Source organism: Ambystoma mexicanum, chromosome 14 (assembly GCF_040938575.1).
Source record: "Ambystoma mexicanum isolate Mex_15411 chromosome 14, UKY_AmexF1_1, whole genome shotgun sequence".
Lineage (NCBI taxonomy): Eukaryota > Metazoa > Chordata > Amphibia > Caudata > Ambystomatidae > Ambystoma > Ambystoma mexicanum.
This window is the reverse complement of record NC_090940.1, coordinates 590,305,028-590,327,279: the sequence shown is the minus strand read 5'-3', so window position 1 is coordinate 590,327,279 and position 22,252 is coordinate 590,305,028. Positions and strand designations below refer to the sequence as shown.

Sequence of the window (22,252 nt, the reverse complement as noted above, 5' to 3'; positions counted from 1 at the left end):
CTTCATCCTACACTGCAACACATCACATCCACCCTGTAAAACTATCGCCCTTTATGCCACATTACCTCATACCCCATCATAAAATAACCATTATGCTGCATAGTCAGATCACATCATATTACGCCTCTTCATATCATATTGCACAAGGCTGCATCAAGCCAGTCAAATCATACCCCTTCATGCCACGATGCAACACATCATATCCACCCTATAAAACTATCTCCGTCATACCACATCACCTCATACACCATCATATTAAGACCACTACATTATGCTGCATATCTGCACTTCCTGTCACACCATATTAGGCCTCTTCACATCATATCACACGAGGCCGCATCAAGCCCATCACACACCACACTGCATCTAATTACAACAGATCACACAGTGTCCTCCTGAGTTCAAAGGGTGCATGGTGCAGCTTCCCTTCCTCTGGCATTTGGTGAATTATTATCTCTGGCAGTTGGACACACTTCCTTTATGCCTGCAGTGGGTAACAGGAGGCCGTTCCTTTTCAGCCCCAGTAGCCTCACTGTGGAATATCCTTCATTTAGAACTCTGGTCTTTAAATAATCACCCCTGAATCCACCGTCAAGTCTAGACTTAACTCTCATTTCAAGTGTTCTCCATATGTCCAGTTATTTTGCTCACTACATTTTGTCACTAGCCCTCAGATTGATAGTGCCAAGAAGCCACCTAACTGGTAACATCTGCGCTTTAAAAATCCCCAAAACATAATATAATAGTGAGCCATAGATACTTTTTTTTATACAGTTTATTACAAACTTTAAAAAGATCAGAAAGGAAAGTTTTTGTTAATTCGTTCCCAATAAACATTATCACAGTTATGTCTTATCCTCCCATCAAGTGCATCACTCAGTGTATAGGATAGTGCAGGGGAGACACAACACCAGAATGCAACTGAGAACTGAGGACATGGCAAACGTCAGTGGACTGGCACATACATCCAAAATTATTTCCGTACCCAGTGTTGTTAATTATACACCATTTTGTTAAGCATTTCCAAAAAGAGGACCTCTAACTAAGTAGATCTCTTATTCTGTGCCTGGGGCGTGGTCTACGTACTGCAATAAAGTATTCATTTCTTCCAAGAAAAAGATCAAGGCAAATGTCAGTTTGTTATTCGAGCCTTCAAAGCTAGCTGCCCACCATTCCTCTCCACCCCTGGTAGATCTTTTCCCAATCTCTGGACCCAAAAGGGTCATCTGGAGGGCTCGTAGGGCATTGCACAATAGCACCAAGTGCTTTAGATTTTCATCTGGATTTTTACAGAGTCTGCAGGTAACGTCGTTCCCGTCAATTTTGTTTCTTATTTTTTAATTTTTTTTTTCAAATTGGTTTAGCCTAAATCTCAAGAAGACGTCTCAAAATCTGTTACTCAGGAATTTTATCAGGTATTTGGCTGGTTTATTGTATGCCTTTGCTTCTGGAGGTACCAGCTGCATACATCTATGACGACTTCTTTGTTGTATTGTTTCAAGCCAGTCCCACTGCCAAAGTTTTTTCTTTACTTCATACAGGTTGGCCCACAACATTTCTTTTGTTGTGTTTAAGATCTCAAGTGTTTCCACGCAGCTCTTTTCCCACAAGTCTTGGATCGATTGATAGCCCTTAGCAGGGCCTGTTTTCAGTCTCTCAAACTGAGGTAAGTTCACAATGCCAGATACTTTTGCATATAAAGAGAGCGTGTTCCACATGATGTTTGCTGTTATCGACGTCAGGCTGAGCTCAAACCTAATACATGCCATCGGAGTTCCATTAGGTAAGTGTAAGATCTTTTTCCAAAACACGTATTAACAGGACTCCCACAACCTTTATGGACATCCAATAGCAGCCTCACCACCATGAATTAAAGCAGGCACCGATTTAGACTTATAAAAGACCATAACTGGCTTTAAACTGAATTTCCCATACTTCTTGTTTATAATTGCTCCCTGGGAGGTTAGTTCCTTGCGTTTATATTTGATGGCCTTTGCCATAGGTTCATCATTGATGTTTGAATTTATCACATTGCCTACGTATCTTGTCTGGCTCACACACTTCAGATTATCTTGGCCAATTTTCCAGTGGAAATACACTTTCGATACTCTCTTTTGCCCGCACAGATACTTTAGTTCAAGGATTTCTGCCCTTGCAGTGTTTATTACAAGACCTTGTTTGTTGATGTAGTTTTGCAAAGCTGTCAGTTTCCGTTGAAGGCCTATCAGCGTTAAGTCCAAGAGAACAATATCATCTGTGTATAGCATCCAATCGATCAGGTTTCTATTAATTTTCGGTGAGAAATAATGCATCTCACTTAAAGTTCTTCCGATGTTTGATATAAAAAAGTTAAAAAGGACCACAACCAATGGGCAGCCCTGTTTTACCCCACGTTCTGTTGTTATTGATTTTGAAAGGGTGCCATTTCGATCAAGACGAATTTTGATGTTGGTTTTAAAAAATAGTTATTTTAATGCTCAAATTAGGCCCTCTGTGCAGTTCCGGTCCTTCAGTTTCTTCCAAAGGATGTACCATGTTTCGGTCTGCTGCGTCGAAAGCATGGGCTGGGTTGACAAATGCTAAGTTGATGGTTTATTTTTTCTTAATTGCCTCCATTTTAAGTATGTTAATCATTAATATATTCAGGCCACACCCAAAGCCTTTTGTGAAACTTGTTTGTCTGAGGTCGTAAGCGCCTGTCTGTTAAATCCATGCTGTTAGTTGGATTTGGAGCAGGGTGGCGAATATCTTGCCGACGACATCCAGAAGTATGATCGGTCTAAAGTTCCTGGGTTCTGATCTTATCCCATTTTTAAAAATTTGAACTATTACAGCTCTTTTCCAGGATGTCGGTATTGTTTTTTCTCTAATCACAATGTTAAACAAAGATTTGCAAAACTCACCCCATTCTTCAGGGTTCTGTTTCAGCACACTGTTCGTAAAGCCGTCAGGGCCGGGGGCCATCGAGGAATTAATTATTTTAATGTTCTCCACGATATCTTCTCTGGTAATTATGAGGTTCTATGGAGATTCGTCATCCATATGTTCTTTTTCGTTTTCAACCTATTTTTTTTAAATATTGTGCTTCACTGACCTTGTTACAGGATAGCGCCTGTTGCTGGGCTTCTGTGTTATTTATTATGGCCCAGAATTCTCTTGATGTTTTCTTTGACATGCTTTGATGAATAGTCTCTGCATCTTATTGATGCATAATCACTCTATGAGATTTTATCCAGTTGTTATATTTCCATCTCAATTTGTTTTTCTCATCCATCTGGTTTGCCCAGTTCTGAGAGTTCAATACACAAATATTTTGTCGCAGTTCACGTTTCATATGTGCGATTTCTGGATCAAAGCTGTGTTGAGGTCTAAAGTGTACTTTCCCATTGTTGGCCCATGTTTCCTTGTATTGTTCTAACAGGGGCATGTAATCCATGTCAGGGTTTTCTTCAACATTTCATGTGATGTTCGATATTTTTTTACTGTTCAGCCTCAGTCGAATTCTACCTGGTTCGATTTCAATCCCTGCTGCGAACAAATCTTTAGTGTTCAGACAACTGATGATTTTCAGCCCAATGCTGACTAAGTTGTGATTGCTCTGTGTCATTCCGATTACTTTTAAATGTGCTGTGTTATTTGGAAGCCATCTTGAAGCAAAAAAGTAATCTATCACAGAGTTTTGGTTGTCGCGATTCAACGTGGGTTTTGGGGGAATGTTGCCAGGAGTATTTTCGTTCAACATCCTTATTTCCCTCGTGTTCATCTCACCTTGCAAGTGGGCCGAAATCGTCTGCAGGTGTACTTGATGACGCCCTTGTTTCTCACTGTTGTTGGCTTTTTTTTCCTAAAGTCATTTTCACGAATTCCAGGTTCCAGTCGCCACATACTACGATGTTTGCTCTCTCCACAGTTGACATAATTTCATCAATGATCTCACATAACGCGTCAATAAAAGCCCAAGTCCCAGTTGCTTTGTGCTGCCAATAGATGTTGATTATGTGCAGCCTTTGATTCTTCCCCTCTTGATACACAACAGGGGCTATAATTGATGTTTGGATGTATGGTGATTTGTTGCAGGTGTCGAAAATTCAATATCCACTGTTTTTGTTACTAAGCTAATCATCCCAGACAATGGTCGGCCCTTAGTTTGTCTGATGGCTGGATTCATTGCTATTTCATAGTCAGAAGCGATGGGTGTTGTTGACAACCACGTTTCCTGTAAACACAGGATATCCATGTCCACTAGAGCCTCCGATGGATCCTGAAAGAGGTAAAAATGACCCCTGGTATTCCATGACCCAATTTGTATGACACAGAAATGTTCCTTGGGCATTAGCTTGTTTTATTCATGTTCAGCACTCCAGCCAGCTAGCTCCAATTTTCTGGAGCCTGTTTGTTTCCATTTTTTTTTTAAGTCGTCTTGTTATCGAAAGGGATTGTGATCTTTATCTGCCTTTTCTGGGTAGATGTGGGGCCGTCGTCCTTGGATAGCACCTCCACATGACAAGTTTGGCCATTGGGGTGGTTCTCAGAGTGTGTTGTCATCTTATTTTTTTGGGGTATGTTTCTTGACATACTGTCTACAGCAAGTTTTCCAGTTGGGTTTCTTCTTACACGTTTGGATGTGGTGGACTCCTCCTAGTCTACAGCCACAATTTCAGCTACTTTGAAGCCAAGCCGATTCAGGACAGCTTCTCTGTCTAAAATTATGTCCTTAATTGCTCCCGAATGAATGTGCAATAGGACTCGATCTGTTTGTGCTTCATTTACAAATTCCACTGTTTTAATGTCTTTTCATGCTACTGACCTCAATTGTGTAGTGTGTCGAAACAGGCCCATTACATTATTCCTATTTAGAATTAGGCTGTAATCTGTGAGATATGTTTTCTCTTGCATGAGGCAGTAGTTGGAATTGATCTTGTTTCTGCGATCCTTGCCTTGTTAATTTAGCTGATAAGATGTTCGCAAATCAGCCCTCCAGCTAGGATCCAAGACCTGCTGAATGCACCTTGAGTTATTGGGCTAACTTTGTAGTAGATTTCTTATGACTCTTTCGGAATCCAAATCAGATCCCCTATCAGTCGGACCGCTGATGCTTCAACTGTATTCGAGGTTTTCCCATTTGAAATTCTGTAGTGGACGATTTTTCACCTTTCTTCCATTGTCAAACATTTCGGGGAGCCCTCTAGATTTACGTCCTTTTTATTTATTAGTTTTGTGTTTTTTGGATTTGGGGAAGCAACCATTTCAAACACTCTTGTCGGGTGTGTTTTTGGTTTTACCACAGGATTTTGTTTTGGGCTCATCATCAATTGGCCCTGATTGGGTCGAGTTGGATCATCGGGTAGTTCATTCCCATCATCAATCGTTTTGTCCACTCTATTTTGATCCTCGTCACTTATTTCATAAGTTGATAGATTCATCAGATGTCTATTTTCACATCCTCATTATGTTGGTTCAAATTCATACCTTTCTCATTTAGAGTTTGGTCAATTTTAGGTATCTTGTTTCTGTTAAGAGGGTTTACACCACTTGGGTGCCCCGCCATGTGCACGGTGAGATTCAAGGATTTTAAGTTCCTTAAAAATTTCTGTGATCGACTTTTTGTTTTCTTTTTACATTTCCCTTGTTTGGGTTGTGGTTCCTTCAACAGCCCAGCCGTGGAACGATTTTGTTTCTCAAATATGGGGTATGAGCCAGAACTCTTTTCTACCGGAACGTTTGCTTCCAGGATTTCTGGCACCATGCTAACATGTGCCGAAGTTGACGGCTGTTCCCACACGGACTCAGACCCGTTTTCTTTAATGATGATCAGGCTTGCTTCACGGGTGACACCTTGGCGATCAGCATCAGTTGCAGTTGCTGCATTCCCCGTTGTTAATCCAGGTACAAATAAGCAATCTCTATCTGATGTGGTTCTTTCTTTTTGGGGCAGCGATAAGGTGTCAAGGATGGCACTCTGTCAAGAGTGGCACAGGGCTGCCAGGTAGGGTTTGGGTAGCTGTGCTGATGTAAGGTGACAGATAAGTACACACACAGCAGGAAACTCAACAAGAAAGAAAAGTAGGCAACTGTAGTTGTGAACAGAAGGGGCAGGAAATATAACGATACAAACAAACTGGATTCCCTCTTGGGGTGTATGCAGACATGGAAAAAGAGTGTTCCACGGACCTTTGGAAACTTCAGCCTTCTGCACGGATTACTATTACAGAGGCCCACTCTGTCTGCTCATGGCTGGAAACAACAGCTGTGGGTGTCTGTTAAACAGAAAACGCGACAAGGGAAAGGGCAGAGGTTGCCTGCCGGAAACCAACAGTCAAGCTCTGTACAAAGGATCAACATAAAACAGAAGAGAGACAAGAACAGAAATAACCAGGGACAAGGAAGTCTAAGAAATCTAGCAGAAGGGAATGAAGGAAGAAACAATACGATAGAAATGGGTAAACTAAAGGGGGAGGACAGAGGAGTCAAGGAAGAGAAGGACAGGGATCAAGAACAAGGGGTTGCAAATAAAGAAGAGAGCAAGGGAGCAGCAGCCAGGAAAGAGGGGGATGCAAACAAGGAATCAGGGCTGAAGTACTGAATGGTACGAGGTACAGAAAAACTGTAGTGGATTGCAGAGGACTGTAGTAGGCTGCAAGGCAGACAGTCCAGAGGAGCAGGGCTGAGAGCTGTAGTAGGCGGCAGACAGAGAGCCCAGAGGAGTAGGGCAACAAGGAGTGAACCCAAAGGAACAAGGCATAGAGGCAGAGAGACCAGAGGGTTAGGGCTGAAAGCAGAAGAGTGTAGCAGGCTGCAAGGCAGGGAGCCCACCGGAGCAGAGTAGCAAGGAGCAAGCTCAGAGGAGCAGAGCAGCGAGGCAGGGAGCCCGGAAGGCTATGGCTGTAGGCAGCGCAGTGTAACAGGCTGCAAGGCAGGAAGCCCAGAGGAGCAGGGCTGCGAGGCACAGAGCCTAAAAGGCTAGGGCTGTAGGCAGCAGGGTGTAGCAGGCTGCAAGGCAGGAAGCCCAGTGGAGCAGGGCTGTGAGGCAGGGAGCCCACAAGACTAGGGCTGTAGGCAGCAGGGTGTGGCAGGCTGCAAGGCAGGAAGCCCAGAGGAGCAGGGCTGTGAGGCAGGAAGCCCAAAAGGCTAGGGCTGTAGGCAGCAGGGTGTGGCAGGCTGCAAGGCAGGAAGCCCAGAAAGAGCACTGGAACAAAAGCAGGAAAATGTAGCAGCAGGAACAGCATACAATTTCGAGACAAAAGGCAAAAAGGGGCTGGGAGGACTCTTGATGCAAGAGACTGAGCTCCTGCAGGCAGCTGCTTCAATACCACCCTGCCCTGTACTGAGGCAGGCTAATTGGCAGCACCTGGAGCAGCACACCTAAATACAATCTGCCTCCTCCCTCTCTGGTCCTGAGATGGTGGAAACAGCACTGATCCCTAGGGCTTCTGGGGATTGTGGTTCCAATGCTGACAAATGCGAATGGCCAGGAATTGATAGCTGTAGCAAGGTGTATTGTGGTACATGTAGTTAGTTGAGTTACATAAGAAGGCACCAAAGTCACGCAAATGGAAATCAAGTACCGAAGTGGGAATAGGGGTTGTTCCAAGAGTATTCTGAAGATAAATGAATACCAAATAGTCCATGATGGTTGCCAATGTGTGCGACCATGGCGCAGGCATGACAAAAGGAGGTTTCATGAGTTTGAGTTTCATGTGAGGCAGTCGTCTTCCCATAAGTTTGCCTTAGGGGTGGCCGTGCCTGCGCCACATTTCCAGCGCCGTGGGGGTTCTGTTACAATCGAACGCGAGCATGCATGTTCTCTCCCGGCAGGATGAGACCTCGCCGTTTTATCAAGTACTTCTGGAATTTCGGCTTGATTGATGTTATCCTGTTGTGTTTTATTAGCAGGGCTTCTCTCGCCACCTCAGCTAGTAGATTTTTGTCGTCTGCGTTGCATCGCAGTTGTTCCTTTAATAGGGCACTTGATAATTCCAATGATCGCAAGTCTTTATGAGATTGGAACTTCATTTCTCTCATTTCTGAGTCGAAGTTTGCCATGTTTGCATTTAGTAAGGCTATTAGCGTGTGTTGGTCTCTGTAATTGTCGTTAAATTGTTCATACATTTTACCAAAAGGAGCAGTTGCTATAGTTATAGCTGATGATATTTTAGGCATCATCTCAGAACATACCCTCTCATCTGAGGATCTTATTTGATTAGTGGACCCATTTGATGTCAGCGGCTTCCCGCAAATTGATCACCTTACATTTGGAAAGGCTCTTTTAGCGATTGAAGAATCTGATGAGTTGTCTTCAGCCCAGGACGCTCTTTCTATTTTACTATTTTGTTTTGTGGTGATGGCATGCAAATTCGTATTTACCTCACTATCCTGGTCTTTACAATATTCTTGGTTCAGTCTTTTCTGAGAACTCATTATGTCTCTTTGAGAGCTTGAGTCTAAACGTCTCTGTTTGTTCGAGCCTCTCTGGAATCCAACTTGAGCGCTTGGAGACTGATCCAAATTGCATGTTCTTTAGGTGTTTCCCGGCGTTGTTGGCGATGTTGCTGCTACTTTGCGCCGAGACCTGACACTCCACGCTCCCTCCGTAATGGATTGTTTCATTAAGTAACACCAAATTTCGCAGGAATTGATCAGAGACGGCCAGTGAGCTCCGTCGGGTTTTTGGGGTACACAGCTCATCTCCAATGAGGAATGGGTCTAATTCGGTTGTTGGAGGTTTATGGCTGTTAATTACAGCAAGACCACTAATTATGGCCACCCCATTTAGGGTTAATGATTGTCTTTCCAGCAGAAAGTTGTCGTTTTTAATCCACGTTAACGCAGCTGCATTGTCGATTTCCTCCATATCGTTTCTAGCCACCACTCTAGCTACCACTTTGTCACAATAACTGTCCTGACTGCTTTCAAGGGACATGTGAATGTGATTGGAGGACGTTAATTCTCTTGGAGCACCTTTTATTTCAGTCTGAGCAACGTCCTTATAGTTGCCGTGTGGTAGATCTAGCAAAAACAAAGAGGTGATGGCTGGAAGGTTTAGAATTAATCTTAACCACTGGCAATGCTCTGGGCAACCCTCCAGACCACCGTTCTTCACCTGCCAAGCCATTACAGAAGGGAAAGACCATATGCAAATCAGGCTTGGCCCCACCCCAAAAGGGGCGGTCCAGCCCGAACTGCTAGGCCACATCCCTTCTGCACGAGACCACAAGCATCCCCAAACATGTTTCGCCCTTGTTGAGGCTCATCAGTGAGGAGTAGCTTGGGTCTCTAGGCCCAGCAGGCACGGGACCCACGTCTGGGCATACCCGTCCCACTCGGGGTGACATAGCAAAAACAAAGAGGTGATGGCTGGAAGGTTTAGAATTAATCTTAACCACTGGCAATGCTCTGGGCAACCCTCCAGACCACCTTTCTTCACCTGCCAAGCCATTACAGAAGGGAAAGACCATGTTTGGGGGTGGGACCAAGCCTGATTTGCATATGGTTTTTCCCCTTTTGTAATGGCTTGGCAGGAGAAGAACGATGGTCTGGAGGGTTGCCCAGAGCAATGCCAGAGGTCAAGATTTATTCTAAACCTTCCAGCCATCAACTCTTTTGTTTTGCTATTGTCACCCGAGTGGGGAGCGTATGCCCAGACGTGGGTGCCTTGCCTGCTGGGCCTAGAGACCCAAGCTACTCCTCACTGATGACGCCTAACAAGGCTGAAACAAGTCTGGTGATGCTTGTGGTCTCGTGCAAAAGGGATGTGATCTAGCAGTTCGGGCTGGACTACCCCTTTGGGGGTGGGACCAAGCCTGATTTGCATATGGTTTTTCCCCTTTTGTAATGGCTTGGCAGGAGAAGAACGATGGTCTGGAGGGTTGCCCAGAGCAATGCCAGAGGTCAAGATTTATTCTAAACCTTCCAGCCATCAACTCTATTGTTTTGCTATTGTCACCCCGAGTGGGAAGGGTATGCCCAGACGTGGGTCCCTTGCCTGCTGGGCCTAGAGACCCAAGCTACTCCTCACTGATGACGCCCAACAAGGCTGAAACATGTCTGGGGATGCTTGTGGTCTCGTGCAAAAGGGATGTGACCTAGCAGTTCGGGCTGGACTACCCCTTTGGGGGTGGGACCAAGCCTGATTTGCATATGGTTTTCCCCTTTTGTAATGGCTTGGCAGGAGAAGAACGATGGTCTGGAGGGTTGCCCAGAGCAATGCCAGAGGTCAAGATTTATTCTAAACCATCCAGCCATCAACTCTTTTGTTTTGCTATTGTCACCCCGAGTGGGAAGGGTATGCCCAGATGTGGGTCCCTTGCCTGCTGGGCCTAGAGACCCAAGCTACTCCTCACTGATGACGCCCAACAAGGCTGAAACATGTCTGGGGATGCTTGTGGTCTCGTGCAAAAACGATGTGACCTAACAGTTCGGGCTGGACTACCCTTTGGGGGTGGGACCAAGCCTGATTTGCATATGGTTTTTCCCCTTTTGTAATGGCTTGGCAGGAGAAGAACGATGGTCTGGAGGGTTGCCCAGAGCAATGCCAGAGGTCAAGATTTATTTTAAACCTTCCATCCACCAACTCTTTTGTTTTGCTATTGTCACCCTGAGTGGGAAGGGTATGCCCAGACGTGGGTCCCTTGCCTGCTGGGCCTAGAGACCCAAGCTACTCCTCACTGATGACGCCCAACAAGGCTGAAACATGTCTGGGGATGCTTGTGGTCTCGTGCAAAAGGGATGTGACCTAGCAGTTCGGGCTGGACTACCCCTTTGGGGGTGGGACCAAGCCTGATTTGCATATGGTTTTTCCCCTTTTGTAATGGCTTGGCAGGAGAAGAACGATGGTCTGGAGGGTTGCCCAGAGCAATGCCAGAGGTCAAGATTTATTCTAAACCTTCCAGCCATCAACTCTTTTGTTTTGCTATTGTCACCCCGAGTGGGAAGGATATGCCCAGACGTGGGTCCCTTGCCTGCTGGGCCTAGAGACCCAAGCTACTCCTCACTGATGTCGCCCAACAAGGCTGAAACATGTCTGGGTATGCTTGTGGTCTCGTGCAAAAGGGATGAGACCTAGCAGTTCGGGCTGGACTACCCCTTTGGGGGTGGGACCAAGCCTGATTTGCATATGGTTTTTCCCCTTTTGTAATGGCTTGGCAGGAGAAGAACGATGGTCTGGAGGGTTGCCCAGAGCAATGCCAGAGGTCAAGATTTATTCTAAACCTTCCAGCCATCAACCCTTTTGTTTTGCTATTGTCACCCCGAGTGGGAAGGGTATGCCCAGACGTGGGTCCCTTGCCTGCTGGGCGTAGAGACCCAAGCTACTCCTCACTGATGACGCCCAACAAGGCTGAAACATGTCTGGGGATGCTTGTGGTCTCGTGCAAAAGGGATGTGACCTAGCAGTTCGGGCTGGACTACCCCTTTGGGGGTGGGACCAAGCCTGATTTGCATATGGTTTTTTCCCCTTTTGTAATGGCTTGGCAGGAGAAGAACGATGGTGTGGAGGGTTGCCCAGAGCAATGCCAGAGGTCAAGATTTATTCTAAACCTTCCAGCCATCATCTCTTTTGTTTTGCTATTGTCACCCCGAGTGGGAAGGGTATGCCCAGACGTGGGTCCCTTGCCTGCTTGGCCTAGAGACCCAAGCTACTCCTCACTGATGACGCCCAACAAGGCTGAAACATGTCTGGGGATGCTTGTGGTCTCATGCAAAAGGGATGTGACCTAGCAGTTCGGGCTGGACTACCCCTTTGGGGGTGGGACCAAGCCTGATTTGCATATGGTTTTTCCCCTTTTGTAATGGCTTGGCAGGAGAAGAACGATGGTCTGGAGGGTTGCCCAGAGCAATGCCAGAGGTCAAGATTTATTCTAAACCTTCCATCCATCAACTCTTTTGTTTTGCTATTGTCACCCCGAGTGGGAAGGGTATGCCCAGATGTGGGTCCCTTGCCTGCTGGGCCTAGAGACCCAAGCTACTCCTCACTGATGACGCCCAACAAGGCTGAAACATGTCTGGGGATGCTTGTGGTCTCGTGTAAAAGGGATGTGACCTAGCAGTTCGGGCTGGACTACCCCTTTGGGGGTGGGACCAAGCCTGATTTGCATATGGTTTTTTCCCCTTTTGTAATGGCTTGGCAGGAGAAGAACGATGGTCTGGAGGGTTGCCCAGAGCAATGCCAGAGGTCAAGATTTATTCTAAACCTTCCAGCCATCATCTCTTTTGTTTTGCTATTGTCACCCCGAGTGGGAAGGGTATGCCCAGACGTGGGTCCCTTGCCTGCTGGGCCTAGAGACCCAAGCTACTCCTCACTGATGACGCCCAACAAGGCTGAAACATGTCTGGGGATGCTTGTGGTCTCATGCAAAAGGGATGTGACCTAGCAGTTCGGGCTGGACTACCTCTTTGGGGGTGGGACCAAGCCTGATTTGCATATGGTTTTTCCCCTTTTGTAATGGCTTGGCAGGAGAAGAACGATGGTCTGGAGGGTTGCCCAGAGCAATGCCAGAGGTCAAGATTTATTCTAAACCTTCCAGCCATCATCTCTTTTGTTTTGCTATTGTCACCCCGAGTGGGAAGGGTATGCCCAGACGTGGGTCCCTTGCCTGCTGGGCCTAGAGAACCAAGCTACTCCTCACTGATGACGCCCAACAAGGCTGAAACATGTCTGGGGATGCTTGTGGTCTCGTACAAAAGGGATGTGACCTAGCAGTTCGGGCCGGACTACCCCTTTGGGGGTGGGACCAAGCCTGATTTGCATATGGTTTTTCCCCTTTTGTAATGGCTTGGCAGGAGAAGAACGATGGTCTGGAGGGTTGCCCAGAGCAATGCCAGAGGTCAAGATTTATTCTAAACCTTCCAGCCATCAACTCTTTTGTTTTGCTAGTGTGATAGATCTAGTCTATGTTGGTCACAGTTTATGGCTGTTCCTTTCTCGCTATGTCGGAAGCCAAGAGGACGTGTTACTGAAGCACGGAGGGTCGGGACTACTCTTACATTTCTTGAGTTTCTAGCGTTCAGTAAGGTTGATTCCCAGGTGAGCTGGGGACTCTCACTATCCTCGGACGCAGCACCCGAGTCTAGTTCCACCCCGGAACCGGGTGATAGGTCACTGCTCACTTCGTTCTGACACGCCTTAACGGAATCAGGTTTCTCCTTTTGTTCGCCAGCAATCGAGTCTCCACCCCACCCCTCCGTCAGGTCAGTGCGTGTGGCATTGTTTAGGTTTTGGTTTAGAGCCATGGCAATGGCAGCAAGGGTGGTGTGTGAGTCAAGTGTTTCGGTGCAGGTCGGTGTGATCGTTTTTTGGGGTTGTGATACCGCTCCATGAACACGATCATTACCAACGTCCAGATACGATTTCCCTTTAGATTTAGGTAAACGGTTTAACACAGATCCATCGTAGATGCCGTTCCGCTGTTCGGTTGCAGAATTACATCGCCTATACTGGAGGCGGGTCTGCGGATGCGAGAAAAATGCTGGTATTACAGCTGTTTTTTTTCCTGCGAGCTCGCACATGACCACGGCTCCACAGGACGCTTAGGTCCAGGTAGCGTCAGTGGAGAATTACGTGACATGCTGACAGAGTTCAAAGGGTGCATGAGTCTTACCTTGTTAAGACTTCACACCACACACACTCAGCACACTCAGCAACAGATACAGCTTTCCTCGCCCTTGTAGTACAGGAAAAGCAGGGCAGGAGCCGTACAAACTTCTCACACATAAAGAGAATAGGTACAACAAACAAAGGCCCCTTCTTGAGATGCAGAGCGAACAGTAGGAAAAGTGGCTTGGTCCAGGCACACCTATGTTTAAGTGAACGGCAGGTGGTTTCCTCCCGCTCTCATTTTATTATTTCTGGGCCAGTAGTGGGATAAGGGTGTGCTTTGGGAGCCAACTGCCCCCTTTCATTTAGGGACGTAATTTCACCAAAATGCCAGGGGTAGCGGAAGTAACATCACATGACCCTTGACCTCTGATGACATCACAGTAAGTGATGTAATTCAACCACACCCTGAAGTCACATCACAGGAAGCGATGGAACACGACCTTTCACCCCTTGACAAAACAGGAAGCATCATCACGTAGCATTTTTTCTAAGTACAGGACGAAGAAAATGTTTACGATATCGCTGTAAAGTGATACACATTTCATACAAGAATGGTTCACCATATGTATCGTTACAATCCGTTCGTATAGGCTCATTTACCAAATTATTGTGAATGCAAGCAGACGTCCAAGGCCAAACAACAATGATGTGTTATTATATAGCACTTATGCATAAGCGCTTCATATAGAACAAATATACATACAATATCACCCAACCTGTGTTGGTACTCATTTACCAAACTAAGCAGGATGAAAGGCTGAGCTGACCTTGCGGGGAGCCAAACCGGCAATCTGCAGAGCATACGCACATTGCAGCAGTGAACGCTGAAACCACTGAGCTATCTGACCGACTATAGCTATCAGAAAACGAGCCACTCAAGAAACACATGTTTATGTCTGCTTATGAAGCAGACATGCTGCTGGCCACAGCCCAGGAGTCTCAATTTAAAAAAAATAAAAAACATATTTTTAGGAGTAGAAAGGGAGACCACAGGGGTAGCAATGGCAACCCATAAATGACGTCCCTGCTTTCATTGCAGGTGGATCGGTCCGGTAAGAAAGCCGTGTGTCTCTCTTTTCTTTTAAGAAAGAGCAACAGTGTCTATGATAGTCAAACATGCTATGCACTCCAACCCAGCTGCTCAGGAAAAGAAGATGCCGGCTGTGGCTCCTTGTGAGCACTCTGACTCTCTCCTCTGTCTCCCTCGAAAATCTCTGCTGCCTGCAAGCGTAAGTTACCGATAGAATAAAAATACCTTAGGCTACAAGACTACTCTTTCCTTTATGAAGACAGTGTGGCAATATGCATGATCTCTCCAACCACTGCACAGAGTCAACCCCTACACTAGGCATGTGCGGCAGCCATCTTAGAGTCAGGCAGCAGCCTGGCTGTGTTTGTTGGCACCTGCCACAGTGCTTATTCAGCATGGACTTTCAGAAACCACTTAAAAAGTCTCCAAACCTTAATACGGTAGTGGGGGATTTAAATAGACCATAGAATTATATGAAAGGAAAGTAATGAAGAGCTGTACTCACACATCCCGCACATGGCACTCACAAAAAACGTAATTAATTAATAATCTGTCATTTATATAGCACTTTGGCCAAAGTGCGGTACATGGAACATACTTAAATACAATGATCACCCAACCGATGCTGGCACTCATTTATTGACCTCAGATGGATGAAAGGCTGAGTTGGCCATGCCGGGATGCGAACCTGCAACCTGCAGATCACACAAAGATAGCAGCAGCAAGCACACAACCTGCTGAGTTATCTTACCATCCATACAGGTACGAATACTGAAGAGCAGCTTGGTGGTTAAAGTAACAAATACTTCTCGGCCCAATGGGAGAAAGCATGCATAGAGATGCATATTTTATTGATTACATTGTCCTTCTATTGTATGTGTACACACTACTAAAATATGTTTGAATGATGTACTAAACAACACATATCAATAAAAAAGTGAAACACAGAGTCTCAAAAAGTGTACTAAAAAATTCAGGAAATTATGAACATTACTTAGATTGTTCTTGATAGTGTTTCACATATAAAGGCATCAATCAGGAAGGTTGGTCAGAGCATTCAATAGAATATGATTTTGAGTGGGTGACTGCATAAAACAAGAATAAATGATTCCTTACATACTTGAAAATAATTTCAGAAGTGGACAACACTCAAATAGTAATCAGAAAGGGTTTTGAAGCTGGCACCAGATGTAGTTCTGGTTACAGGTTCTAATTGTAAAGCAATCTGTTTATGCACACAAAAAGCAGAGAGTGGGGGTAGATCTCTCTACTCGCCAGGGGCCTCCCTCTGGAATGGCCCCCCTGCCCCTCTCAGACTTGAGCCGGATCTCCTTAAGTTCCGGAATCTTCTCAAGACCCTCCTTTTCTCTTCCTCCTTCCCTCTTCACATCCCCTGCTAATGTCGCCCTCTGCCTCTTTTGACTGGCTGCCTGGACCCTTCTGATTCTTATCGGGACCAGGCCCTCCCAGACTAGTCTACCCCTGCACTTGGTCTCCCCTGACCCCCCACCCCTCTAACCTGCACTTGCCCTTCTGGGCTCCCTCCCCCTGCACTAGCCAGGTTGTGCCTTCACCCCTTGTGGCCTTCCTGCCCCGTTCCTCGGCCTTAGCACGTGGAACTGCCCTTGCACTCTCTGCATTCCCCTGGCACTTGCCCACCTGACCTCCCCTAGTACTCACCGACCCATGGGTCCTTTTCCACCCTGACCGGCACTTCTCCTCTCCCCCCGCACTTCTTCTTACTGCACCTGCACAATCTAAGTGACACAAGGCCTAGTAGGACCGTTTTTGTTTTTCTTCATCATTGTCCCCCACCCACCCCCCTCTTTTATTTTGTTGCACCTTGAAACACTTTTTGCTGTATAGGTGGATTAGAATACCCAAAAAATAAATAAATATATCCAACCTGAAACATTATAAAAAAAAACACATAATGCTGCTGTTTGAATTACACCAGGTATTAACACCACTCCGGCACTCTCGGTTATATTAAAATGGGGTGCCCCCCTACGCCACTCTCACCTCTCCCTCCCCCACCATCTAAAAATCCTGTATCTTAGTTCCCGGCATAGGTGGGTTGAATAGGAATGCTGCCAGCAACGCCAATTGCCAGCTGCATCGAATGGGCAGCATTCTGACATGAAACACTGGGGTCTCTTGGGGAAGCTATAAACTGGTGATAATCAGGAGATAACAGAGTAAGCCATTTCAGCTAAGCCACACGCACCACCTAGAGCATCCATCCCTGAAAGTTCCCTTCCAGAATGCATTGTGGGTATGGAGAGAGAGAGAGAGAGAGAGAGAGAGAGAGAGAGAGAGAGAGAATGAAGACGAGGCTGAGGGCAATGGGTGTTGAGGAGGTCGAGGGGGATTGTGAAAGCAGAAGAAAAGAGCTTGAGAGAGACCGAGAGGAAGAAATAAAGAACGATAGAGAGGGACAGAGGGGAGGGAGAAAGAGAGAGAATCTGGCACAGGTCTGGCAATCTGGCAATGCACAGCTAGATAATAATAAGGAGAGGGAGAAACCTAGGAGGGCACAGAAAGGGGAAGGATGAGCGAAGGAAGGGGGAATGAGGACGCATGAGTGGGGGACAGTGAAAGTAAAAGAGGGACCGGGAGCAGGAGCGGGAAAGAGGGGCTGGGAGACGGGGGCTGGGAGAGCAGCCAAGGAGTGAGAGAAAAGGCTAGCAGGAGGAAGAAAGGGACAGGTCAAGAGAGATGGGAAGAGAGCGAGAGAATGGTAAGAGGTAGACAAATAGAATTGTATGGGGGAGGGGATGAAGGGAGAAAGGGAAACATGAATAGATTGAGAGCAACATGGGGAGAGAGAGCTACATCAGACAGTCTCGGGAGGATAGCTCAGTGGCAACAGACTCACCTTGAAAGCAAGACAACACGGATCAAAAAAGGTTCGATCCCCGGGTCCGTGCTTAGAAACCTCTGGGTATTAAGCGCGTTATAAATATCATATCAGACCAGACTGCACAGAAAGCCCGAGAACAAGCATGCAAGACTACAGTGGCAGAGAAGACAACATGGAAGGCTACAGCGGCAGAGAATGCAGTATGAAGGCTACAGCGGCAGAGAATGCAGCATGAAGGCTACAGCGGCAGAGAACGCAGCATGGAAGGCTACAGTGGCAGAGAAGACAGCATGGAAGGCTACAGCGGCAAAGAACACAGCATGGAAGGCTACAGTGGCAGAGAACGCAGCATGCAAGGCTACATCGGCAGAGAACAGAGCATGGAAGGCTACAGTGGCAGAGACCACAGCATGGAAGGCTACAGAGGCAGATAACACAGCATGGAAGGCTACAGCAGCAGAGAATACAGCATGCAAGGTTACAGGGGCAGAGAATGAAGCATGGAAGGCTACAGCAGCAGAGAACGCAGCATGCAAGGCTACAGCGGCAATGAACACAGCATGGAAGGCTACAGCAGCAGAGAACGCGACATGGAAGGCTACAGCAGCTGAGAACACAGCATGGAAGGCTACAGCAGCAGAGAACACAGCATGCAAGGCTACATCGGCAGAGAACACAGCATGGAAGGCTACAGTGGCAGAGACCACAGCATGGAAGGCTAAAGTGGCAGAGAATGCAAAATAGAAGGCTACAGCGGCAGAGAACACAGCATGGAAGGCTACAGAGGCAGATAACACAGCATGGAAGGCTACAGCAGCAGAGAACACAGCATGCAAGGCTACAGAGGCAGAGAACGAAGCATGGAAGGCTACAGCAGCAGAAAACGCAGCATGCAAGGCTACAGCGGCAATGAACACAGCATGGAAGGCTACAGCAGCAGAGAACGCGACATGGAAGGCTACAGCAGCAGAGACCACAGCATGGAAGGCTACAGCGGCAGAGAACACAGCATGCAAGGCTACAGCGGCAGAGAACACAGCATGCAAGGCTACAGGGGCAGAGAACGCGACATGGAAGGCTACAGCAGCAGAGAACACAGCATGGAAGGCTAGAGCGGCAGAGAACGCAACATAGAAGGCTACAGCTGCAGAGAACACAGCATGGAAGGCTACAGTGGCAGAGACCACAGCATGGAAGGCTACAGGGGCAGAGAACACAGCATGCAAGGCTACAGCGGCAGAGAATACAGCATGCAAGGCTACAGGGGCAGAGAACACGACATGGAAGGCTACAGCAGCAGAGAACACAGCATGGAAGGCTACAGAAGCAGAGAACACAGCATGCAAGGCTACAGCAGCAGAGAACACAGCATGGAAGGCTACAGCGGCAATGAACACAGCATGGAAGGCTACAGCAGCAGAGAACGCAGCATGCAAGGCTACAGCAGCAGAGAACACAGCATGCAAGTCTACAGTGGCAGAGGCAGAAGTGTTAAGGAAGAAGAGAGCCCTCAAGACCCCACTGAAGGGTAGCAAGATCCAGAGTGCAGGTGAGAAAGAGACAGAGTGAGAGGCAGGGAGACAAAGAGTTATATGGAGTAGGGAAAGGGGGATAGTAGGGGAGGGATAAAACCTCACCACAGTCGGAGAGAGAGAGAGAAGAGAGAGAGAGAGAGAGAGAGAGAGAGCGCAAGGGGGCCATCACATGATTTGCGCATGATACGTTGGGTGCAGCCACTATGAAATAATCATGTTACTATTGGAGCCCAACTTGTTTGTGACAAACTTGAGGGGCATGATGTTGACGTTTCCAGACATGGACCTCTTGTTTGCTATGGTTAGGCCGGAACATGTCTGGGAATGCGTGTGGTCATGTGCAGAAGGGATATGACCTAGAAGTTCAGGATGGACATCCCCTTTTGCGGCGGGGCCAAGCCTGATTTGCATTTGGTCTTTCCCCTTGCGTAATGGCTTGGCAGGCTGAAAGAAAACATGGTATGAAGGGTTGCCCAGTGCTGTGCCAGTGGTTATGATTAATTCAAAACCTTCCAGCCTTTTGGTTTTGCTAGACATGCATTGTGGCCACAACACACCATGCTTGTGTCCTCATGTAGATTGACCGCTGCATAACGCGTAAAGTCAGACTGCTTCCGTTGGCGTGGGGCTGACTTCATTCTCATTTTGGTCCCCTTCCGCCATGACACTCACACGCTCTTTTTTCTGACAGCTTATGTATTTTTGGAGAATACACTTTTTGATGAGTCATTGCTCTTACCCTTTTTTTTGGCAATAGTAACTTTGATTGATCAGCTCTTTGCCGCCGAAATATGGTTGTTATGATTGCAGTCTGCTGCACTTTATTATACAGCACTTTATGGATGCTGTCACACCACTGCATTTAAAAGATCTTTTTTGGGGCTCTCCACGGATTGTCACATATTTTTTCAATAAACCTCTCTATGATGCATGGTACACGCTTACACCTTTTTTTTTCTGTGTAGCTCAAAGCTTCAACTGTTCATCTTCACTATAACTCTGATTTCTTTTTTTTATTGCCATATAATTCAAACATAAAATGAAAAAGTATGCAATGGGAAGTGCACAGGAGTTCGGCAAAGAGTTTTCAATTCATCAGAATCAACATTGCACCCAGTATCAAGGCGAACATCTCGGATTCCTTCGACCTGATTACAAAAGGTTTCTCTACAGATTGATTGGTGGTTCTGAAGGAGTGGCAGGCCCTGGGACAATGTCAGTTTCATGCCAGTTTCTCAGAGTGGCAGGCCCTGGGCTGGGACAGTGTCAGTTTCATGTCAGTTTTTCATGACATGTATCCCCTTTACTGCTGCATGTGTTCTTCTGCAGTACTAAACACAATTAGTACCCCGGCGAGAGACAATCAGAATGAAACAAGCATTCTGATTGGCTCTTGCCAGGTCCATACCCGGCCGGGAATCCCTCCATCGGGATTCCACGGCCTTTTTCCCCGGCGAGGGGCGTGGCGACCCCTCAGCCTATGGGGAGGCTCGAAGCGGGGCCTCCCCGCGGCTGAGAGGCTGCCTTCGCCCCCTGCCAGGGACTCGGGCAAGTTTTTTTTGTTTCTCCCTTCCCTCTCCTCCATCCCACCCGCCCCCCCCAACTTACCCTCTTGTTTCTGCGTCCCCAGGGGGACGAGGGAAGTCTCCAGCCGTGTGGAGACTCGGAGCGGGGCCATCCCCGCTCCGCGCCTCCACACGGCTGGGGGCTTTCCTCGTCCCCCGCTGGGGACGCAGGTACGTTTTATTTTTATTTTATTTTTTTCCCTCCCACTCCCACCCTCCCAACCCCGCTTACCTTTTTCTTGATCCTTCTTTGCATCCCCGGCGGGGGACGAGGGAAGTCTCCAGCCGTGTGGAGACTCGGAGCGGGGCCATCCCCGCTCCGCGCCTCCACACGGCTTGGGCTTTCCTCGTCCCGGGGACGCAGGTACGTATTTTTTTTTTTTTTTTTCCCTCCCAACCCCACTTACCTTTTTCTTGATCCTTTTTTGGGAGCGGACGCGCTGGGAACACATGTGTTCCCAGCGCATCCGCTCCCGATGACCGCCATGGAAAGGGAAAACGGACTCCGTTTTCCCTTTCCATGGCGGCGGCCATTTTCTTGGCCGTTTCTTTTTTTCTGTCCCGAAACGCCGCAGCGTTTCGGGACAGAAAAAAATTGCTTTTAGTACCCCGGTCACGCAAATATTGCGGGTCAGGATACTAATAGCAATATGACCCTCGTGGCGGGGGCATTACCAACTCTGGTAATGCCCCTGGGCCTTCGTTAAGGCCCTCGCTTCGCTCGGGCCTATAACTATGGGCCCCGGGGCATTACCTGAGACGGTCATGCCCCCGCCGCTCGGGTCATATTGCTTAATTAGCATTCCATGCATTCAGGATGAGCAGATAACGTCCTTAACATTCATAAAGTAAATCCAACAATTATATATATATAAATATATATATATATATATATATATATATATATATAAAAATATATTATATATATATATATATATATATATATATATATATATATATATATGTGTACAAACTTGCCAAAAAAATTCAGATGGGGCCATATACTTTTTTGCAATACTTCGTAAGGATTCTTCCAGGGGGAGCAAAGTTATAAGCCGCACAAAAAGTGCTCTTCCTATGAGTTGAGCAACTTAGCCATAACTACAGCGCTGCTACTGCAGGCCCTGTAATGTATATATATATTAGAAAGGAGAAATATATGCAGAGGGTGATCGGAAGTAAAGCACATAACCCCCAGTTTAAAGGCTATTAGCGTATGCAGATCATTATTGACCTTCTCGCAGCCAATCAGAATGCTTCGAGTGCAGTAAATAACGCCGGGTATTGATTTCAATCTGAACATTCTTAGGCCGATTCAAGGAATTAATTAATGTGTGCTGAAATTTTAGGCGCAAGCGTGCGAAAGTGTGCGAATCGCAGTGCCAGTGCGAAAATCGCAGCGAAACCCATGCACAGCGATTCATGGAAGTCCGTGCACGTCGAAATCCCAGGATGTGCGCCAAAATTCTGTGTGGCGCACGCTGGCGCACACGTCTCCTAACAGCGTGCGCTACGCGCACAGCGAAATCGCACATAGTGCGGCGCACACAACAAAAGTAGGAGGAACACGGGGTGTGACACGCGGAATGGTGAACAACTCGTGAAAATGTGGGCCTTACGGGGGAAGTACAGGAAGCAAATGCGCAGAACGCCCACACGCACATT

General features: G+C 47.0%; 1 protein-coding gene across 1 annotated transcript; it reads left to right on the top strand.

Moving 5' to 3' along the window:
• The first annotated feature begins 17,682 nt into the window (after nucleotides 1–17,682).
• On the top strand, nucleotides 17,683–18,231 carry LOC138527221 (foot protein 1 variant 2-like). Its single transcript, XM_069638339.1, has one exon. The coding sequence runs from the start codon at nucleotides 17,683–17,685 to the stop codon at nucleotides 18,229–18,231; it is 549 nt and encodes a 182-aa protein (XP_069494440.1).
• Nucleotides 18,232–22,252: the final 4,021 nt, after the last annotated feature.